This window comes from Physeter macrocephalus, chromosome 10, assembly GCF_002837175.3.
Source record: "Physeter macrocephalus isolate SW-GA chromosome 10, ASM283717v5, whole genome shotgun sequence".
Lineage (NCBI taxonomy): Eukaryota > Metazoa > Chordata > Mammalia > Artiodactyla > Physeteridae > Physeter > Physeter macrocephalus.
This window is the reverse complement of record NC_041223.1, coordinates 69,204,479-69,227,324: the sequence shown is the minus strand read 5'-3', so window position 1 is coordinate 69,227,324 and position 22,846 is coordinate 69,204,479. Positions and strand designations below refer to the sequence as shown.

The 22,846-nt window shown below is 40.7% G+C and overlaps 1 protein-coding gene and 1 pseudogene across 5 annotated transcripts in view; both read right to left on the bottom strand.

Moving 5' to 3' along the window:
- MDN1 (midasin AAA ATPase 1) overlaps positions 1 to 22,846 on the bottom strand; it is a 164,009-nt gene that overhangs the window by 80,609 nt on the left and 60,554 nt on the right. For all 5 annotated transcript variants that reach the window (XM_007126238.4, XM_028494642.2, XM_028494643.2 and 2 more), the window contains exons 28-43: positions 22,008 to 22,142; positions 21,787 to 21,925; positions 21,372 to 21,510; positions 20,945 to 21,075; positions 19,124 to 19,268; positions 17,219 to 17,348; positions 12,842 to 13,060; positions 11,980 to 12,177; positions 10,266 to 10,474; positions 9,439 to 9,561; positions 7,211 to 7,408; positions 6,057 to 6,164; positions 5,508 to 5,696; positions 3,167 to 3,256; positions 2,810 to 3,073; positions 2,399 to 2,660 (exon numbers count right to left, since the gene is read on the bottom strand). In XM_007126238.4, coding sequence (XP_007126300.2) covers positions 2,399 to 2,660; positions 2,810 to 3,073; positions 3,167 to 3,256; positions 5,508 to 5,696; positions 6,057 to 6,164; positions 7,211 to 7,408; positions 9,439 to 9,561; positions 10,266 to 10,474; positions 11,980 to 12,177; positions 12,842 to 13,060; positions 17,219 to 17,348; positions 19,124 to 19,268; positions 20,945 to 21,075; positions 21,372 to 21,510; positions 21,787 to 21,925; positions 22,008 to 22,142 — 2,679 coding nt within the window. The remainder of the gene's footprint in view (positions 1 to 2,398; positions 2,661 to 2,809; positions 3,074 to 3,166; positions 3,257 to 5,507; positions 5,697 to 6,056; positions 6,165 to 7,210; positions 7,409 to 9,438; positions 9,562 to 10,265; positions 10,475 to 11,979; positions 12,178 to 12,841; positions 13,061 to 17,218; positions 17,349 to 19,123; positions 19,269 to 20,944; positions 21,076 to 21,371; positions 21,511 to 21,786; positions 21,926 to 22,007; positions 22,143 to 22,846) is intronic.
- Positions 19,619 to 20,531, bottom strand: LOC112063747 (mitochondrial import inner membrane translocase subunit Tim9-like; annotated as a pseudogene).

Genomic DNA, 22,846 nt, shown 5'->3' with positions numbered 1-22,846 from the left:
CTGAGGGAAGGAGGTCCTATAATGGCCGGCTTTCTGCCTGGAAGCAATTTCTAGACTGCAAAGCGGGGAGGGGAAACTCAAACAGATCCCAAGGCCTCAATGACCTGAGGTCACAGACTTGAATTCAGGGAGGCTACAGCAACTAGAATGAGGGGCAGGGTGCTCAAATGGCAAGAGTTACTCAAAGGGATGGCTCCAGAAATCCAGATGAGGGCTCCTGGAGTCTTTGGCTCTATAATAATCTTCACCCGTGCATGTGAAGGCTGAAGCTCCACAAGCATGAGCAAAAACTTCCAAGCAAAGGACAGTTACCGGGGAGCTGTGAGCTGAACAATTCCCGGAGTTCACACAGGGCTGAACAACACTCCGGTTCCCAACAGTCAAAGCGAAGAGACTCCACAGAACACATAGGACCTTCAGTAGAGATGCCATAGGGTCATGCCTCAAGAGTGGGGCTCATTTAACCCTAGAGTAAAGGTCACTCCAGACCTGACCTTAAACAGCTTAAGTGCAAGCTTGAAAAGATAAAAGTGATCCATAAGCAACTCAACTGCCTTATTCCCCCCAAAGAAAACCTCAAAATAAAATGCAGCACTTAGCAACTTAAATTCAAAATGCCCAGAATCAAAAAAACAAAATGCAGCACTTAGCAACTTAAATTCAAAATGCCCAGAATCTAATAAAAATTCCTAGATATATTTTCTTGCTTCTTTAAGTCCCTAGAGGCTGCATTCTGATGTTAATAGAGCTATTATATATATGCTCAATATGTACAAAGATTTAAGATAAAATATGAAACTAGAATAGATTTTAAAAGTCATACATGTTCATCATAGGGACGTTAACAGATATAAAGAAGAAGAAAAGATATTTTTAACCAAAAGTAAAATAGTAGTAGACAAACTGTTTTAGACCCAGCCTCTTTCACTCTATCAATATCCCTAAGAAATGAATTACTCAATATGAAGTCAATCCTAAATAAAAAGCAGTATTGGGATTTCCCTGGCGGTCCAGTGGTTAAGAATCTGCCTTCCAATGCGAGGGACGCGGGTTCAACCCATGGTCGGGGAACTAAGATCCCACATGCTGCAGGGCAACTAGGCCCATGTGCCGCAGCTACCGAGCCAGAGCACTCTAGAGCCCGTGCGCCACAACGAAGAGCCTGCGCGCCACAACGAAAGATCCCACATGCCACAACTAAGACCTGATGCAGCCAAATAAATATATAAATAAATAAATTAAAAAAAAAAAAAAGCAGTATTGAGGATGGGCTGTGAGAACTTCCCTAGATATTTACATTTTAACAGACTTATGTAAGAAATCCATACACACCAGATTCCAGGCTTTGAAGTCAGAGAGGACTGGAGCCCAAACCTAGTCTAACCACTTGGTAACAAGAAGGCATTGGGCAGGTTATTTTACCCCTACGAGCATCCATTTCCTCATGTATAAAATGGGGTTCATTTTTCCTTGTAATGTGGTGTTGTTGTGAGGGTTAAAAGTAAACATATTTAACATAGTGTCCACCACTCAGTAGGAATTCAAACCTCAATGAGTTTTACAATACCTATCTTTTAAAAATATATAAAGTGATGGATGACTTCATTAACATATCTAGTAATTAATTTGAATGAATGAGTAAAGAATTTCAAATTCAAATGGTGAGCCTGAATTGGAAAATGACAGATCAAAACAACATTGAAATCACTGTCTTAACTAAGAAAGTAAACTATCTAACCCACTGCTATGGATACAATGTTGAGACAGTGGGAAGAGGGGAGTCTCATTTCTTCACCCCTAAGGAATCAACAATTCCCAAGGAATAACTGAGAATGCCTAAGGAATAAACAGTTAAGAGCTGGTTTTGGAAAGGACCACAACCTTAGTGACAGGCCTTAACCTTTCATCAATTCTCCCCTAAAGGCATGCTCATTACCACCCAAAAAGTTGCACTACAAGATGAGAGCTGTATATTTCCAGGTTAACTGAGGAACTTCCTCCATCTTCTATACAAAATAGAGTCCTAGCTATCAATTTAGACTTCTGTTCTTCAGTTTGAAATACTCGATTTCTTGAGAAGTTATTAACAAGTTTAAAAAACAGGCCAACAAAAAATAAAACCGAATTTACATACAAGTCACTGTGGTTGATTATACACAGAATAAATCAAACTCAGTAACCAATCTTTCCTGTTTCCTTTATTTAGGATCACCAATTCTGAATACTTTACATCAGCTTCATTTTATTTCCTAGGACAAAGATTTCCAAATTTTGATTGTTAATAATCATTAAATTCATTTTAAAAATTATGGGCATTGCATTTACAAATGTATTACCTGCGGGTGGACACTATATGGGCAATGGCAACTGTGTGATACACACAGCCAAACACACATACCTGCCTTGGAGTATGAGTTGATTTTATTGTTGAGTCTCTGCATAAGCAGTAACACTGCTTCCAGCTTGCTGACAATCTCCATCGTGACACCTTTACCACCTTCTCCAAGACACTTGGGCTTATACGTCAGAAGGAAATGACTCCAGGCTCGCAGCACTACTTCTGCATCGTCAGCGCTGACGAGGAGGCTGTCTCTTACCAGGGTCCTGACAGTGCCCTCCACCTTCTCAAGGAGCTGCCTCCACGGCCGGATGAGATCAACCTGCAATTTCCAGGGCACGTGAACCCAGCACAGCCCGTGGCCAGAATCAAAGAACACTGCTACTGTAGCTACCACCAACACAGAAGACCACCAGCCAGACCACACGGTTTATTGTGTTCTGCCCGAAAACGCAGAGGCAGATCAGTTACCTGCTCAAATCCACCCAGAAGCTCCGAAGTGTCCATTGCACTGTTCATGGCCATAATCTTTAAAGTGTGACCAGTAAGGTGTGCCAGGAGCTGAACCAAGCTGGTCTTGCCCACCGAGGCTGGCCCCACAAGGATGACCATCCAGCTCATTTGTACACACTTCATAACTGACTCCAGAGACTGTAAAGACCGGTGCAGGAGCAACAGGGGCCGGCAGGTCGGGGGAGGAACGTAGCTGCCACGGGAAAGCACTGAGTAGCCCAGCTGAAAAAGACATGCCGGTGAGTTTTCACAAGTGTGCCTGCGAGAGGCAGCAGAAACCACAGAAAACTGAGCGAGGATGCCCTCCCCCCTCACCTGAACTTCGCCGGGAGCGATGTGAAGCAGTCTGGTTCCCAGGTACGGGTTAGACTTCGAATTAAACACATCCTTGAATACAGCAATGACCTAAAGGAAGAAGATGATACAATCAAAACACAAACCACTCCACCAAATTCTGAGCCAAACCTTCTAGAATGAACACTAGTAAACATGAACACAATAGGAGAATGACAATATTCTGAGTCCTTATCTTTTTGAATTTTCTTATAAAAAGGATAGATTGCATTTAATTCTTCAGAATGAAAGTAAACTGAAGCTTAGGAAAAGAGTAATCACATAATCTCAAATTATTCTGAGATTCCAGTGAGAATATACCATAAATTAAAGCCATAGAAACTATGGTAAATCTTGAGATGAAAAATGAATTTGCTTTCATCATTCAAGATACCACCTAAAGAAGGTAGAAGAGAAACATGAAGTTTATGAAGAACAATGACTGGTTCCTGGGTACCTACAATGTGCCAAACATTATATTAGGTGCTTTAATAGATTATTTCTGATCCTAATACCCTTGAAAAATAGGTATTTCCATTTCCATTTTATAGATATGGATTAGGGGATTCATGAGAGTTATGTGATTTGCCCACGGTTGGTAACTGATTTCAAATCTAAGCCTGTCTGACTCCAAAATCACTGTTATCCTTCTAAATATTTATGTAGAGAGGACAAGCAAAGTAATTTCTCTGACTGATTATTTACAGTCGCTTATCCCTTCCTTAGCAGCAATACTGTTAAAAACTTCCTGTTAACTGTACTTCATTTTTGCACTTTTTTTTTTTTTTTTTAATCTAAGAGGAGCTGGGGAGGGGAAAAGATAAGGGTGTGTAAAAAAACACTAATTTAGCCCATAGCAGCCAGAAAGATTCCAGCCACCCAAAATATTTACAAGTTGTGCATTTCTAACAAAGCAGCAATATTCATACTAATCAATGTATACTGGACTGAAGTCAGAAAATAAAAACAACAAAGATAAAATCATAATGAGTATCAAACACTGAGTAAAAGCCTAAAAGCAGCACAGAAGAAAATGCTCCCACAACCTACTCCTTGGTCCAGGCGATTTCTGACCTTATATCCCACTCTACAGCATATCATCTCCTCTCCCTGATATTATACCAGAGTTAAAATTACAAATACTTTTATAGCCTCTCTTCTTCTATTATTATTTTACTTAGCTTTTTCCCCCCTCAGAAAACATTTGGTCAACTACAGCAACTGAATTGGAGGAGTGATGAAAACCTTCCACACCCTACAGTGACTCACCATCTGACAAACATCAATTACTCAACACTGGCCAGTCCTGCCACAGTTAACATACTGTAACCAGTAAGTGGATGAAGAAATTAAAATACTAGCTGATGATATGTGAATTAAAATTTGTGGAAAAAAACAAAACTAACTGAACATCTTGTCCTAATATACTGAAAGCCAATTGCATGTAATAAATGAGTTGTTAACACTGGGCTAGACTCTGGATGCCACATAAAAGGGGATCTGTGCTCTTAGTAGCAGAATGAAAGTGTGTGAAAGTCACTTGTGCCATGGGCAGCCACATCTTCACATCAGTAAGGAGGTTACTGTTTCTAACTCACGTGAATATATAAGTTACTTTGTTTGTAAACAACTGTGATACAGCAGAAGGAACAGCAGGCAAAGTGGAAGGGTCTGTGCTGGAGAGCTGGCTCTGCCACTTGCTGCACTGAGATTCCATGACTCTGAGCCTTGGATCCTCATCTCTAAGAGGTCATGACAGCACCTCCCACCTGCAACCGCTGTGAATTTTCCATGAACTGGACTTGAAATACCACAAAGCAAAATGCACACATTATTAGTTTACTAAGTTGGAAATTCTAGTGTTGTTTTCTACTTACAAAGGGATATTTTTACTTCCATTTAGATAGAGCATTTCCTCTCTCTTTTCATCTACTTATCCTTTCTAGATAAAATACTTTGCAATCTGACATTTATTTAAAAGTAGAAAGCCCTCCTCCTCTGCTGGTTATCACCTGTCTCCTCCTGCTTCTCACTCTGGTGCCTGGAAAGGTGACAAAGACCAAGCCTTTATTAATGGAGGGCAATACTGTTAAAGAAGGTCTGCAATCATGGGGATTTAGATGGATAAGCAAACTGTGTCCTCCAAAGCAAACTACACTATGAGACTCTGAGACAGGTGAATGTTTAGTTTCTTCCCATAACTTCTAAATTTCCAAGCCGCTTTACTGGGTTTGGCATTGTTAATGAGTACACCCCTTCTGTCCCTCAGGAAGAAATCAACTTACAGATGGAAAGAAATGCAAAGAGCAGGTATGAAACTCACCTTTTCTTTATCTTCCTTGGTTCTCATTCTTTCACCATAGACCAAAAACACATGCTGACCAGGATCGTAACACCCAGGGGACTGGTCAACTAGCATCAACTGACACCAGCGGAAAAGGTCCCGGAGGTTGAATTCCCAGGGTCCTCCTATTTGCCCCCATTTCTTCTCGACAGTCACTTCATGATCAATCTAAAAAGAAAATACCCCTACTGGGAAAGCATGTCCCACGGCTAGGCACTGCATTAAGTACTATCAGTGTACTGTGAATGCATACATAATCCAAAACAGAGACTAACAGGCTTGATTCAGATGTCTCCTTCTCCCAACCCAGACTTCTCAATGCCAGGAATACCCTGTAAGCATTGACAATGATACATGCAACAGAAATGAATTACTGTAACCCTCAAATGAGTAGCTTGCCTTCCATTAGAAACTTTTAGAAGTCTATGTGATTTATCTTAGTTACGGAGACTGGTAATTTAGTGTTCCACGTTGAGAAAATGAGAACATCAGAAAAACAAAGAACAAATAATACGCGTAGGTACTTACTTGGTTGTTGAAAGCAACCATTTTTTTAACAATACTTTTGTCAATGGCTGGAAACAGAGTACTGGCAATGAACTCCATGTCTATTACTGTAAGGGGATCCACAAACACCTAGAAAATCCAAAAATAACATGAAAAAATGCCATCGTTTCTCTTTACCAAACACCAGAAATGAATACCATGACTTACGTAAAATTTTTATTTAACACCAAAGTAGTAATACCTCAGTAATATATGTATTTCAGTTATAGAAATTTCTTTTCTTGCATTTTTAGGATACGGAATCATATAAAATCTTTGAAACATAGAGCAAAAGAGGGTTTCCTTGTTAGCTTCATTCTAGTGAATTGGAGAAAGACGTGCAAGTAATTTTTTTAAGTATATTTGTAATTTTAATTTCCTATATATTATGTAAAATGCTCTAAAAAATCCAGATGGTAGGTATATGAGCATTCATTTTAAAATTTGATCAACTTTTCAATATGTTTGAAATTTTTCATAATAAATTTCTTAAAAGATACTCAGTAAATTCTTAATTATCAAGGGATGGGGGCATAAAAGAAAGCTAACATCCAGAAGCATTTCCAAGCCACTACATTAGCCAAACTTTGAAAAAAGATGTTAAAACATGTAAGCCTACGTGTACACACACACACACCTTCTGCTGCAAATGAGAATTAAGGTAATAAGAAAAGATACCAACTATTAATAGTGGTTGACTTTGGTATGGAGAACACTGGGTTTTTTTTCTTCATGGTAGTTTTTCATACTTTATTTTACTTAGATTTAAATGCATTTTCATTACAAAATAATCTTTTAATGTTCTAACAGATCACAAATACACCTGAAAAGGTCAAAGATAGGCCTTAATCTCTGAGCACAGTAATAGAATCCTCAAGATGGTGGTCATCTTACTTTCCTCCAACTGATAACATACCAGGTCCTCTGAGACCTAAGATAAAGGATTCATAGCAGGAGAGAAGTGATTATGGCAATCAGTCACATTGATATCCAACATATAAAGATATGAAATCGAGAAGCAGATCAATTACACTGAGCCTGTCTCATTCTCATAGTGGGCAACCTCATAGCTATGTGTCAGCAGTATTATTGCCCCTGACACCACCTTTGGTTTCTGGTGCAACAGCAAATCTTACCTGAGTAAACCTATTTAGGAAAGACCTGGGCAAGCCCTTCCTTCCGCCTCCTTGTCTAAAAGGATTTTGACAACCAAAAATCTTTGTCTTCTCATGCAGCACTTGAAAGCTCATTCCTAACTCAGGAATATAGATTTCTCCTCGGTGGTCAAAACAAGCATTGAGTCCTTCCAAGACTGACTGCGAAGCCAGGTTTAGCTATTTGGAGAAGAAAGAGCATATACTTATTTTATATGCTGTATAGCTGTTACAAAAAGCAAAAGAATAATATGCACAAAAAGTAGTCTTATCCTCAAGGGGGAAGGAGTTCAAACAACATTGGTAACATTCTGCTTCTCAAGCTGAAAATGATGTGTATTCATCCTATTATTTCATATATATGTTAGAGAAATTTGGGGTGTATAAAATAGCAATAATTTTTAAGTAAACTGAGTATGTAGGTTAAATTTTTTTAAAGCAACGGAAGAGGGAAGAGATATGGGAACATATGTATATGTATAACTGATTCACTTTGTTGTAAAGGAGAAACTAACACACTATTGTAAAACAGTTATACTCCAATAAAGATGTTAAAAAAAATAAAATTAAAAAAAAATTTTTTTTAAAGCAGTTAAATTAGTCTCAAAAATAAAACTGTATCCATTATCTGCTCCTATATTGACCTACTTTATAAATCATAGCTTACAAAAGAAACTTTCCAATACAGAGATATCTCACTTTTGCTCTGGGATTTTTTTAAGGTAAAGTAAGATAGCTCTTTACATACTTACATAAACATCCTTCCCAGCTCAAATACTGAATAAACTCTGCAAATGGGCTTCAAAGTCACGATATAAACTACATAAAGTAGATCTAACTATGCCAACAGTTTTGTGAACAACAAGAACAGACACGAGGATTTGTGTGTGTGAGCGCCAGAAATGGAAAGAGCTGAATGGAGGTCCTCAGATGCTGAGTTCAGGGCTCAGGGATGTGAAGTATGGGTGGTTTTTAGGTAACATGGAAAAATTCAACTGTGAAATGTGAATCAGTAAAACGCAAATGGGCCAAAAATCAGATTATATTAGAATTTCAAGTGTCATGTTTACATAAGCACTCAAAAGACAAACTCTGCTATATACCCACATACGGGTCAAGTTCTAAAAGCTGCTCTTATGTGTGACTGCAAGGCCAGAATGCCTTGCAGTCCCTATGTGCATTTCCACAAAATATGACTACGGTCAGTAGTCTTCTAGCTTTGAAACAAGGCACTCTTTTTTTTCCTGGCTGATGATTATTCTATCACATATCTTTTTCAAAAAAATCTGGGGGGAATAAAACAAAAACCAAAACCCTCCCTTCTCTTTAATATCTGGTAATTAGGAAGCAGCTCAGCAGAAAAGGAATCCACTCCCCTTACTGCAGACGCAAGGGGGATCTGAATCTAGGGAACCTGCTGGGGCCTGTGTCAAAAGTCATCTGTGGACTTTCACCACTCAAATCATTTAAGCTACACAACTACTTGCTCGCCTTTTCCGGAACTGACATTGCACATCCCGAACTAACTCAAATCCTTTGGCCACAACCTTCAATTTTTTATTTTGTGCATCACTTCTCCATATCTCTCTAGCTGCCTGTCAGTCACAGAGATTTGGCACTTATCACATGTCTCATGATGTGCTCTGTTCTTCTGGTCATTAATTTCTCCCATTTATCCCATTAATTAATGCACATATAACACTGACCATTTTCTCACCCCTTTTCTATGTCTCTTCCTACTATAACTTTCCCCAGCCTCTCTGCTGAAATGGGGTGGTTGGCACAATTTGTAAACTATGTTTATCTCTGAAAATAAATACAAACACAGCAAGCCTGCCAGCGACTAGAGCATAAAACTAGTGAAGAGGCACTTTTTCTGCAGGCTAGCTCACGAAAGTAGGAGAGTTTGTAGGTTATACTGGGTTGGCCAAAAAGTTCGTTTGGTTTTCCGTAAGATGCTATGGGAAAACCCAAACGAACTTTCTGGCCAACCCTATACATGGGGGGAGTTCTGTATATGCTTTCTGACAAATGACTTTTCTTATTCGTAAAAGAGACCACGGAGGATTCTTTTCATCAGAGAATTTGCCTTTACTAGCCAAGAGCATGATCATCCATTGCAAAATGCCCTCAAGCCTCAAAAAGTTCTGCCCCCACCCCCATCTCTCACACTTGTAGTCCCACGTTGGCACGATGGGCCGTCCTCTCACCTCATCCAACACAACCCAATGGCCTGCCTTCAAGGCTGCCAGCAAGGGGCCATCGCGCCAGGCAAACTCTCCTCCCTTGCCACCTTCAACAGGTAGATCTGCTCCAAACAGGTCTGTGATGTCCTTTGAGAGGAGGAAGAAATGGGGTAAAGCCAACATTACATAGAAAATTAACTAGATCCCAAGACCCCAAATGTAAAATGGTAAATACTTAGGCCCTGTACCACTTTTTAGTCTTACCCCCAAGAGAGAACTAATCAATCCCAGAACTTTTTACCAGGAGCCCAGACATGCCCCAAGCATCTTATCATTACAATAGTCTAAGCATCTATCAACTGGAGCTCTAGATCAATAGTTCTCAACATTGGATGTACTTGGAAATAAATTGGTGACCTTAAAACAAAAACCAAAACCACACACACCAAAAACAACGCCCAGGCCCTCCTCCCAGACCCCATCCCAGGAGATTGTCATCTCTGTCCCATATTTTCATAAGATTGTTTAAAGGGTCATTTTATCTGTAATTAATATTTTTAGAAAGGACAAAAGTAGAGAGAGACTGTATTACAATAAAAACTGAAATGAGTGATTCTCTCTCAAAAGAGAATTACAATAAAGCATCCAGAGAGAATAATACCACACGTGTCATCTATTAATGAACACAAAAGGAGAATTAGGTTTGTAGGTCATGTTGCTATGGTCTTTACCACCATGAAATATCTGGGGTTCTGACATCGTGATTATTTCTGACTAGAAAACTCTATAAACAGATAAAAACATTACTCCCTACACCTACCCCCATCAGCTGGAGCATGACTTAAGCTTACCGTCTGCTCGGACAAGTTGATTCGGACAAGAGTGTTGCCTGAAGCCTTGGCTAAGGCTCCCACCAAGCTCGTCTTGCCCACACCAGGGGAGCCCTCCAAGAGGATAGGTTTGTTCAGTTTTGTAGCTCTTAAGAGCTTCTGGGCATTCATAGCTGTGGTGCCTGCGCTGAGTGCATAGTCGGCGATATTATTCCTGTGCAAGACAGGTCCTGAAGTGGAGAAAAGAAAAGCCACATATAAGCTGGACATCACCAAATCATACATATATATCAATTGGAGATTAAAAGAATCCACCAAGTAGACTGTCAGTCAGTGAAGTACCATCTGTGGTGAAAACGCTTAGTCCTATTTTGATATTTCCTCACTTTTGGGTCCATGAAATGCTTTCCAGGAAAAGCCAGCAGCATACTTTCTTCAACTGTGCCTACTACACAGATCTCGGCACTTCCTACACCTACATCTATACATACTCATATAGGTCAAAACTGCAAGCATACATCTTTCCTTTCACAACCTACACCTGGAATTACTACTACATGTACTTGTACAATTTACCTTATACTTGTATTTTCCTAAAAGTCAAGTGGAAGCTTGGTATATAAGCCCATATAAACAATTTCATCCAAGGTTTTTAGGCCACCAAGACAATTCAGGATGCATCCTTAACCCATAATATAGCTAAAGTGCAGGACTAATAACAGTCTTAGAGGGCTTAATATTTATGCCACTATGTCTCCTGGCAGAAGCTGTTGGTACATCAGTTTGGAGGCAGTGGGGCTAGGAAAACATTTATTACCTCAGCTATGGAAGCAGAAGCGAAGACCACCCCAGTCCCAGGCCACGAGCACACAGCTCCTACACGAGAGAACTGAATACTACCATGATGGCTTAGGGAAGGGATCTAATGGTTAGATCACAGGGGGCCCCATCAGGGATGAAGACAGCACTGTTGAAGAGGGAGAGGGAAAGGGACAATGTTCCATTCAGCCCGGAAGCTGGGCTGGTTTAGTTCACCAATGAACCCCCGCTAACTGCCACTACACCTCTACACATTCCAGGAATTCAACAATTCTTGACACAGAGAGGAGAGAAGGGACAAGAAATAGATGACTCTGCTAGAGAAGCAACAATCCGAAAAATCCAGAGTGCCCTGGAAAGATATCTAATATAACTACCTCATTTAAATATTTGACAGAGGCAATCTAATAAGAGCAAGGATTAGAACTGAAATCCACCTGCATTTCCTATTTAATCACTCATTTATTCATCCATTCACTCACTCAGTAGACATTCTCTGAATGCCTGTGACTGCTAGGCTACGTGGCAGATGCCAGGGGCAGGAAGATGAATGACACCTGCCCTCAAGGGTTCACAAAACTGTTTTTGTAAAAGGTGATAAAGTTCTATAGTTGAAACATTATGGGCTGAATTACCACTATAGGAAAGGTCTTGTTTTGAGCACCAAATAATAAACATATAAATGCATTTTTATGGGACAATTTACTCATGTGTTAAAGACTGTATTTTCTCCTACTTTTATATGCCTATTATATATTTTTAACCACTCACACAATTATGATTATGCCAAGTCAGATTCTAACTCAGATAACTAGTTCAAAAGTAATCATGATATACTAAAGTTAAAAGTCACAATAAAGGTCAAGTATTTGTAAACCACAAGAAGAGAATCTTATTTATTTAAAATCATTCTTACCCCTTGGTATAAAAAATGGATGAATTCCCCAAAGGTTATCTATCCCAGTGAATTCTTTGGTTTTGAGTCTGTCATAAATCTTCAATTCGTTTTTCTGACTTTCTGTAAGTCGGACGATCTTGGAAAGTTTCTTGATTAGGAATTTCAGACATTCTTTGCGAGCCAAGAGAGCCGTACCAAACCCAGATGAAGTTACCCCTGAAGGAAGAGGATCGGTCCATCAAACAACAGCAGGGCACCCAGCTTCACAACCACTCAGCAGGAACTCTAGGACGGGCTCCTGAATCACAGCCAAAATACGACTGCTAGTATAAGCAGCCCTAAGAAGGAGTGTGACTCCCCTCTCCCCACAACTGTCACGTCATCAATTCAGCAGCAGCTTATTCAGTAAAGCACTCCAGTCACTCCATGAGAAATCAGTCTGGAGGAAAGAGTAACTACTATGGTACTTTTAGTCATGTGGGCTTGTATTTCTAATTTTCATGGCTGAAAAAAACTTAAACATTAAATTAAATAAAACTGTAGTAAACTTAAAACAAACTACAGGATTCAGCCCTGTTAACTCTAAATGACTGTGTTAAGAAATGTCATGTTAAGCTCTTCAGGAGCGAGAGCATTTCCAGCAGTCTTCTTTCTATCATAATCACTACTTCACATTTACTAAATCCCTGGTCTATAAGCAATGAAAAGTTTTCGTGTTATCTTTTACACCAACTGCCTCTCAAAAAGAGTAAAAGAACAAGAGAGCCACTGTTGAGTCTTGGAAATGTTAAAGGTACCTGGCTCAGAGGTCTGGGCTTGCTCCATCTCACAGTCTCCTCTACCCTAACCCCTTGTTCTCACCAGCTAACAGACAACATACCTGAACCTATTCCATCTATGTACACCAGGCAGGCGGCATGGACAAAAGACGTCACTGTGGAGATGGTCTCCGGCCTTTTCAAAGCAGCTTCCTCCCCCATTGTGTTCATGAAGTTAACCCAGGACAGGATATCTCTGATACTGACCACACACCTTCGGCCAAACTCCTGGTGGGTCAGCCAGTCAATGAAATCCAGCATCACCTCAGCTATGTCAGCCCCTAAGACACAAGAAAGCAAAGGTATTTGCTGTTTGGGAAGACTCCGGACAGGGATTTGCAACCTGGGGCCCATCGATGGTTTAAAAGGGACCTACGTTTCATGAGATTATATGCAAATTTTTGTGAATGTACATTAATACTTTTTCTAAGCAAATGGGATCCACGGCTTTAATCACAGTCCCACAGGGTTCAAGAACAGCATTCTACCCCTACCAAAACAAACAAAAAAACACCAGAAAGAAAACTCTGAGAATTAAAGTCTAAGAAAGCGCCCTGAAAACAGCTCAAAGAAATAAAGTATTCATTTGGTTCGTGTTCAGATACAATTTTGAAGACAAGACACAATGATTTTAGAAAACATACAGATTTATTTAAATTTTTAACTGCTTCAGGGGAATGGGGATTATCATGATTTCAGTGGCATTTAGTCTAGGTTTTTTGTTTGTTTGGTCCATCTGTTCATCAATCACAATTTAGCAAATCAGAGGACTCACAAATTATGTTTCGTGATTCAAGTTAATGACTATTCTAATTTTCACAATTTCATATTGTAAAATATTTGTCTGGAAACAAAATACTTAAGTCATACACAGACATTCAAAGCAATGACAATCAAATTTAGTAGAGTACTTCATATAACTTCTGAAGTCAATAGTAAACATTTATCTAAAAAGCATGAATACCAAGGAATGTTTTTTAAAAAGAAAATATGATAGGGAGGAATCAGCACTGCTGTAATAAAAAGTAGACTATACAGTAACAGCTTTCAAGCTACACTGCAAACTGGTTAGAAGAAAAATACTAATTACAGAAAAAAACACAAATCTTAAGAAAGAACATAGGGCTTCCCTGGTGGCACAGTGGTTGCGCGTCCGCCTGCCGATGCAGGGGATGCGGGTTCGTGCCCCGGTCCGGGAAGATCCCACATGCCGTGGAGCTGCTGGGCCCGTGAGCCATGGCCGCTGAGCCTGCGCGTCCGGAGCCTGTGCTCCGCAACGGGAGAGGCCGCAGCAGAGGGAGGCCCGCATACCACAAAAAAAAAAAAAGAAAGAACATAAAATGACCTGTCCTCATGGGGGAAAGTCTAGTAACAAGAGGATAGAAATTAAATACTGTTTCAAAAGCTAGATGTTAAACATGAGTACCTGGATCCACATTTCAGAGTGGAAAAAATTTGAGGTAAATCAAGGACTTAAGGAAAATGAAATAATTTATCCATTAATAGAGAGGAATTAAATGATGACTAGTAAAGAAATAGAATATCATCAGAGATAAAGTGGATGGGATGGGTTCATGTATGTATTTTTTAACAACAAATATTGAAGATAACAAAAGAGAGAAACCTACATGATAATTAAGGAATATTATCCAAAAATATACAAATAACAATATGTAAAATAAGTTATTTTTAAATAAACTACAGAGAATGCTCCATTCACTAGTAATAAAAGAAAATGAAATTTTAGAATACCCATTAAATTAACAAGGATAAAATAACAGATTTCATTGTATTTAAAAACAAAAAAATGACAGGAACTCCCTGGCAGTCCAGTGGTTGGGACTCGAAGCTCTCAGTATTGGGGTCCGGGTTCAATCCCTGGTCGGGGAACTAATTAAGCTGCTGGCAGCACTGTGAATGGGGCCAACTTTCTGGAGAGCAATCTGGCCACAACTAATGGGAGCTCGGAAGTACCTTGTTTCTACTTCTAGAAATACAACTCAAAGAAAAGCTCTGAACAATATGTCATTTTAATGAAAAGAGAATGCTTTGAGAACTACTGATCAATGAGAGTTTGAGAATGGAAAAAGCAGCTCACATGCCCTTCAGAGATCAATTTTTTTTTTTTTTTTTTTTTTTTTGCTGTACTCGGGCCTCTACCTGCTGTGGCCTCTCCCGTTGCGGAGCACAGGCCCCGGACGCGCAGGCTCAGCGGCCATGGCTCACGGGTCCAGCCGCTCCGCGGCATGTGGGATCTTCCCAGACCAGGGCACGAACCTGTGTCCCCTGCATCGGCAGGCAGACTCTCAGCCACTGCGCCACCAGGGAAGCCCTCAATTTTTTTAAAATACATCAATTTCATCAATACATCAAATATAGAAAAGATTTCATTACAGAATCTTTTTTTGTTATATTATCAATGTATGCATAATACTACTATAGAGATTTGTGAACCAAAAATAATAGAGAAAGTGGTACCCACAGTGGTATTTATATTTTCATTAAGATGATACAGTAAATATATCTTAAATACCCTAAATAGGCTCAGAACTCAATTTAGAATCCATAATAGTTGAAATATTAAATTCAATGAATCATATATATCCTTAAAGAAAATCTGGAGAAAAGCTATGTCTAGTTTCCTTTTTTTTTTTTCTGGCGGTGTGTGGCTTGTGGGATCTTAGTTCCTTAACCAGGGATAGAACCTGTGCCCCCCTACAGTGGTAGCACAGAGTCCTAACCACTGGACTGCCAGGGAATTCCCTAATTTCCTGTTTTATATTACACAATTTAAAAAATGTTTTTATGCTGTGCCACCCTGATCCATTTCCAAATGAAAAAACTGATATAAATTATTAAGCCACTTCTCCCTCATGCTCCATGTTCCCTCAGGGTCTCTAATGCCTCCCCAGGAAAGTCTGCTGCCATGCAGCCTGGAAAGCATGGAGTAAACAAGCTCCTTAAGGACAAGCCGTAAGGCTCAGAGTAAGTCCTAGGGGTCCTAGTGCTTATGCCCAGTGGAGGAACCGTCTGCTCAGTTAAACATGAAAAGCACTGATGATGCAGCAAACGTGGCAGCTTAACAGCACTTGCATCCTCCGCCATTCTTATCACAATCCAAGTAGCTCAGAAGAGTAAGCAGCCCATAGGAGATTCAGAGGTTACTTCCTTGGGGGACCCAGTCCCAACCCAGAGCCGAAAGACAAACCATGCCAGCTTAACAATTTCTGTCTTCTCTTTTTACTTGAATTTTCACCATAAATGCACCAATGCACACAACCAAGGTAAGTCACAGGTTCTGAGAGTGGGCTATAGACCAATATTATTGGACCACCTGGGAACTTATTAGGAAGGCAAATTCTCATGCCCTACACCAGACCGACTGAATCAGAAGCCCTGGGTGCAGGGCCCCCGCAAGCTGTATTCAAACAAGTTGTCCAGGTGAGTTTGGGAATCGCAGGCTTAGCCAAGTCTGCACCACTGAGTGGCTGTGATATTGGTGGAGCCAGGGGAACTCCAGCTGTTCAGACAACACTGTGTACACCTGTGAATACTGAGGTTCCGTAAAGGCCCTTCGTAAAAGGAAGTCTGTGCTCAGGTGACTAAAGAGCCAATCTTTCCTAATATACCACAGATGAGGCTGGGATCCATGCACCTACTCTCCACAGCCATCCTACCTATTTTTGAAGCTGTGCTTTAGTGTGCCTTTAAAAAGCTGAACATATCCATGAACCTCAATCTCAAAGAAGCAGACATCCTTTTATATTCTTTAAGACAGAGAGGCAAAATGATCCAAAAAACTACTTGTATTAGGGTTTGTATTAAGGCTTAGAACCAGATCTAGGTCCTAAATTTAGCCCATTCAATGCCGAGAATATGGGATTAATCAGGGCAATCTAGGCTCAATTTGGAAAAAAAAAAAAGAACCGTATAATAAATGTTTTGGCTCTTATTGGATATTTTAAGAATTATTAAATCTAGGTTACAAGTCTATGGGAGTTTTTAAAATACTACTCTATTTTCCTTGTGTTTTAAATTTTCATAATAAAAGGAAAACTTAAAATAAAGTGAAAAAATAAATTAGTTGACAACTACTAAAGAAATGCAGTTTAAAATTCTATGAACATTTTCTAACGGTGGTAATGATTAAAATTTAAACCACATTTCCTTATCTTTAGCCAACAAATATGCCTTATATATAAAGATGGCCGACAGGTGAAACAATCAGAAAGCTAAAACGTAGTAATCCGGTGATGGAAGCAAGGTGAAGAAGGGATGCTTCGGTAGAGGGCAACAGGCTAGTATCACGTTTTCCTTAGATCTCTCTACTTGTTATCCCTTCTCCGTAGAACAGGCCATACACACCTACTGCTGAACACGCTATTCCCCTCCCTCCAACACACACACCCACCCCACCACCACCACCCGAACACTCTCACCTTTATGATCTGTTCTGCCCAGAGACAATCCTGGACGAAGATTATGGCTGATAATCTGAGTTAAGTCTTCACGGCTTGTGCTTTGAGGGCACCATATTTCTGTAAAACGGTTTCTTAAGGCAGGAGACAGCTACAAAGAACACAAATTCTAATGTGAATTTAATACCTATGAGGAAAGCTAGAAAACAAATCCTTTGAATGAATGCTGGCTGTGAATGTGGCAAGTACCCAATGCTTCTTTTATCACCTCTACTACTGTCTATAATTCACTGAACACCTATTTGTCTGGCTCCTTCCACATGTCATCTCATTACCTCCACCACGCTCCCTGAGCTCGTACGACCACCCTTTTCTTTATAATCATGGTAGAGAACTTCAAGGTCTTATAGAGTCCGTGGTGCAAGAAGGATTTAGCCCCAGAAGATGACTCCCAAACCCCAACACTTTCCCCTAAGCAAAGGCCCTTCCTTTTACTTTCCCTTCAGCTACTTGACTGGTGGTTTGGAGAAAATAAACGCTATCTTCCCATGGGGGAGAGCTGTCTGAAGTAGAAGGAGAAAACTTTGATGTGGCTCAAAGGGAGTGAAATTGCAAACAGATATATTTACCTCTTGTATGACAAAGAACTGTTTAGTCCTCCAGTCTCAGGGCCTTTGCCCTCAGTCTGGATTCATCCTACCCTCCCCCTAGGTCAGATAACACCCGCTCACAAAAGTTCACCAACGATTTTCTTTTACTGGACAGATCAACTCCATCCTTCGCCTACCCGGTCTAGCACAGCAGGGCCAGGAACAACGCCTGGACTCAGGAGCAGCTCAGCCAAGGCCCCAGGGGTGTGCATGTGCTGCTCAGCACCATCCCGGCTGAGCAGGATCCCACCTCCCTCTGCAGCAAGGCAGGCAGAACCAAAAGCTAGCTTTCCCTTCGGTAAAAGCCGGCAATCTCTGTCTAAAAAAAACTTAAGCTAACCTGACAGGCAAGTTAACACGTACAACCTTGAAATCAGATCTTTCTGTGCTATTTCCACGTGCCACAGAGCCTGTTTTCATACTTTGAAACCGTGGTGTATGTTATTTCTTCCCTTCAGTACATTTCCCAAAGCACAGTGATCATCTTTCTTCTTATGCTATTGAGGAAAATCAGGCCCTAAATATCATTTTCACATTTCAGGCAGCCACCAAGTTACCAAGAATCTTAATTGCTTTCACCCCCGATCAACCCGTTTCCGCTCATCACCCTGACCTACTACCACACTACCCTTTCCCTAACTTGAACACACCAGGGTCCCACACACAACGCAGACTTCTCCACTGAGAGGCTTCATGAGCCTGGAGGCCGTGGGGCTTGGGGGACCCTCATACCACCTTCTGAACAGAAGAAATCACCCTCACCCTTTCCTTTACCAACAGTCTGAGGGTGACCCACACAACCCCTGAGAGAACAGATACTCTCCACCTGCAAAACCAGGACAGGATCCTGGCTGTGACTGCTTTTTTGTCACTTTAAGTCATTCATATCACCACTCTCGTGTTTAACAGAGTAGACTATAGAAGCAGAACGTGGGAATAAACTTCAGTTCCAACTTTTCTCATCCATAAAGCTAGCGTAATAACTTCCACACAGAGCTCTCATGAGACTCTGTTACCTTAACATATGTAAAAAGCCAGGCAAAGTGATTGAAATAATGAAATTTCAGGCACATACAAAGGGGAGACGTCAAATAAGGAAATGTTTTATCTGTCAGAATTATTTTTCAACCTCATAATGGCTCTCTGGATTTTTATCTTTTACTCTGTTTTTACCCAACATAAAATTCCAGACACATTTTTACATACTGTATTTATGGGTACAGTGAGCTGAGGTCAAAAGGCAGAAAAAAATTATGCTTCAAGAACACAGTTTTACCTCCTTTTTCCCAAAGTCACCTCCGGGGTTCATGGTTGCCAAGATACGGAATTTCTTCCCAGCAGTCAACAGCTCTACCTCATTATCCTTGTCCTCTAGGTAGCCTTTCTCAGCTAATAACAGAGACTTTTCCACTTCGAGGACACTAGAAGAAAAATTGGAGAATGTGAGATTAGAAAAGGCTTCTGTATTCTATTTTGTGGTCTTCAGTGGTCTCAAAAAGGAAAAAAAAAAGTCATCTCCTTTGCTGAGCTTTCACTTTAGTTAATGGAACTAAGATCCCACAAGCCGCGCGGCGTGGCCACCCCCCAACTCCCCAGCCTCCCCCACACAAAGAAACAACCCCCCCCAAAAAAAAGAAAGAAAAAAAATAACTTATTGAATTATACATTTAAAACAGGTACATTTCATGATATGTAAATTATACCTCGATAAAGAGAGAAACACAGGTATTCATCAAGATTCACACTGATCTGAGGTTTTTAGTTTGGGTTTTTGTTTTTTTTTTTTTCTTTTTGACCGGGCAGCTTGAGGGATCTTAGTTCCCCAACCAGGAAATGAACCAGGGCCCTCGGCAGTGAAAGCGAGGAGTCCTAACCACTGGACTGCCAGGCAAGTCCCTGTTTCGTTTTATCCCCCCTGGCTTATTTCCACTTATCTTACTTTTAGTAATATACTTTTTTTTCCTATCTCATGACTGAACACCTATTTTGAAGAAACAATGGTTTATTTATTTTTCTAATCAAGTGACCAAGCTGCTGAGTCTTAAGGTCTCAACAAATGCTGCATCTTACTATTTTCATTGCACAACAAGACTTATTTTGATTACTCTGGTAAATAGCAATTTTGCTTCTCCAGGGGTTCTTATTTGCCGGTCAGGACAGATGTCTGTCTGGTTCACACGGTGGCTACTGCTTTCAGGCAGTTTCTGTCAGGTGAGCCCTCATTTCTGGTATCTCATCAGGGATCTGCCCATCAGGACTTCTCTACGTGGTTGGCCAAGGCATCCTGCACTGGCTATCAGGGCTTCATTCTGTTGAACAGGATATTCCTGAAATCTCATTGATATTCTTCGTGTCATTTTTAAACATTTCTGGAAGCAATGTTCTGAGCAGGTGAGGTCACTTCAGGCTTTACTTCTCTTGCCCTGAAGTCTTTCACACTGCAAAAAGCAGGTTTACCGTAGGCTTACTGTGTAGGTTTTGAGAAACTTCTTAAACTTTTTTATCTGATCAGATTTCAGTATTTGTGCAGCCATATTCTTTCAGTACGTTCATTAGTCACCTTTTCTGATGCACGAGTTTCCTTTCTGTTCTGGAAAAGCATCTTTGCTTGAATGTCTCCAGCAAAGCCTGATTTCTTACTCAAGCACATGCTCTCACATCCGACACCAGTATGCGGCTAGGGGTCTACGTGGCCAGCCAAGTCTGATGTGGAGGGCTGGCGTCCTGGTCTGGGGTTTTGAGAGGCCTTACAGCTGTAACATCCAGGATTTTGATTCTAGTTCTTTGAAAAAAAAATTAAGATAATGGCCACATAATTTGCCTTAAAAAAGAATTTTAACTTCGGCTTGTTTGTTTTAGCCCTATCCTCCCATAGTCCCACCTTTCTGATTATTGACAGCTGAACAGAAAAACTAGGTCTCTTAAAGGAGACACTTGAGTGCTAAAGCCAAAAAAAGCAATAGCTCATCATCATTTTTAAACTTTTACTGAATACAGTGTACCTATGAAGAACATTACTGTGCACAAGAATTAACATCTATAAAATCCAGACCAGCAAAAGCATCAAACACAGGGTAGACCTCTTACACTCGTGTACCTGTTGAGTCTCTCTAGGACAGAGTCGTCAGCTAGGGAGATCTCATCCAAGAGGAAAAAGCTGTCCTCCTTCATGGCCAGAACCAGAGGCCCATCATGCCACTCAAAAAGTCTTGATGTGTCAATTTCTTCCTACAATTTGGAAAAGAAGAGGGTGAAATTAAAGGGCAGGTGGCTCCACAAGACAATACACATGTAGCTAGTGGGTGCCTGCTGGAGTTGCTCTGCAGAAAACAAAGATTGGAGAACAAGGAACAGATCTCGCATAACAGGATGCTTGCGGAGGTCCCTTGCAGACCAGTGAAAATCTGAAGATAAGATATGTATCAAACCTGTATGCCGCACCAGGAACAAAATCCCACAGTTGACTCGTGCAGAGTCGACTGCAATTCTTTAAATGAACGTGTTATCATTTGCTCAGGACAAACCTTGTCATTTGACTTCTGTCTCACGGGTCGCAAGCCCCCCAAGAAGTCCGATGTCTCCATGTGTAAGTGGCAGTTGACTGAGTATAATTTCTGCTTTGCCAAGGCCGCAAACACTTGACAGATAGTAGTCTTCCCACACCTGTTAAGAGATACACACCAGATTAACAAGGAGCATGAATTCCAAATACACACCCACGAACACCCCAGTCAACAAGAGAAGGGAGCTCTGGCCACAGACACTGCTGGCCAACACAGGGCATGTGGCCAACACAGGGCGCCTGCCCCTTGGTTCAGGGGGCCCTTCCCCAAAACACAGCACCCTACCATGTGTCTCTTAACCAGAAGGGCACACACTACATGAACTCTACTGAATTGAACTGAACCCTCAAAACGAGTTACTGTCTCCCCACTTTACCCAGTGTCTCCAACCAGCAGCACTGGTTCACCAAATTCCAACGCCCTTCCCACCAGCATCGCCAGTCTCCGCATGCCCTTGGTCCACACGACATGGCTGAACTTAGACTCCAACGTGGATATCTGAGTAGACAATTTACCTATCAAAGGCAGAGTACATATTTAGGTTCTAATATGAATACAACTCAATTCATTCTCCTCTGGATGTGATGGCCTACTCACTCATCAATTTTAGGACATTTTCTTTGGAGAAGAGGGATTGAGGACACAATTTTTTCTTGAAATGTTTTTCAAGGACTTCTTGAATCACATCAACCTCCTCCTGCTTCCTGACTCGGCCTGCCAGAAGCATAAAACCTTGAAAAAAAAAAAAAAAAAAAAAAAGGAACCGTCAAGTGTCAATACCAAGGGACACTGATACTATGGAGCATTAGCTGCTGTGAAGAGGAAACCTGAAGAACTACTTTGGAAAACCAGGAGAACTTACTACAACTAACTATACGCCTTCCCTCTGCCTTGGCAACACAACTTCTAGGTAATCCAACACAAATGAACTCACATGCACCAAATGACATTCAGGAATGTTCAGAGCAGCTTTTCTTTCTAATAGCTAAAAAGCAGAAATGACCCAAATGTCCATCAACAAGCAAACAGACAAACATATCACGATTATCTCCCATACAATGGGTTACAACACAGTAATAATTTAAAAGGAACGAAGTCCTGACGTACAAAACAGCATGGCTGAATCTCACATTAGATTGAGTGAAAAGAAGCCAGACACAAGAGTACATACTGCATGATAACTATTTAGATGAAGCACAAGCTCAGGCAGAATCCATCACTGGTGACAGATGTCAGAGCAGCGATTATCTATCTCGAGGAGTTAAGGCTGGCAAGAGCCATGAAGCAATCTTCTGAGGTACTAGAAATATCCTAAATCTTTGCCAAGGTGGTGATTTACCTGGGTACCCACATACGTAAAAATACATTAAGCTGCACACGAAATAACAGAGCACTTTACCTACTTTACTGTTACATTTTATGTTATACCTCGACAG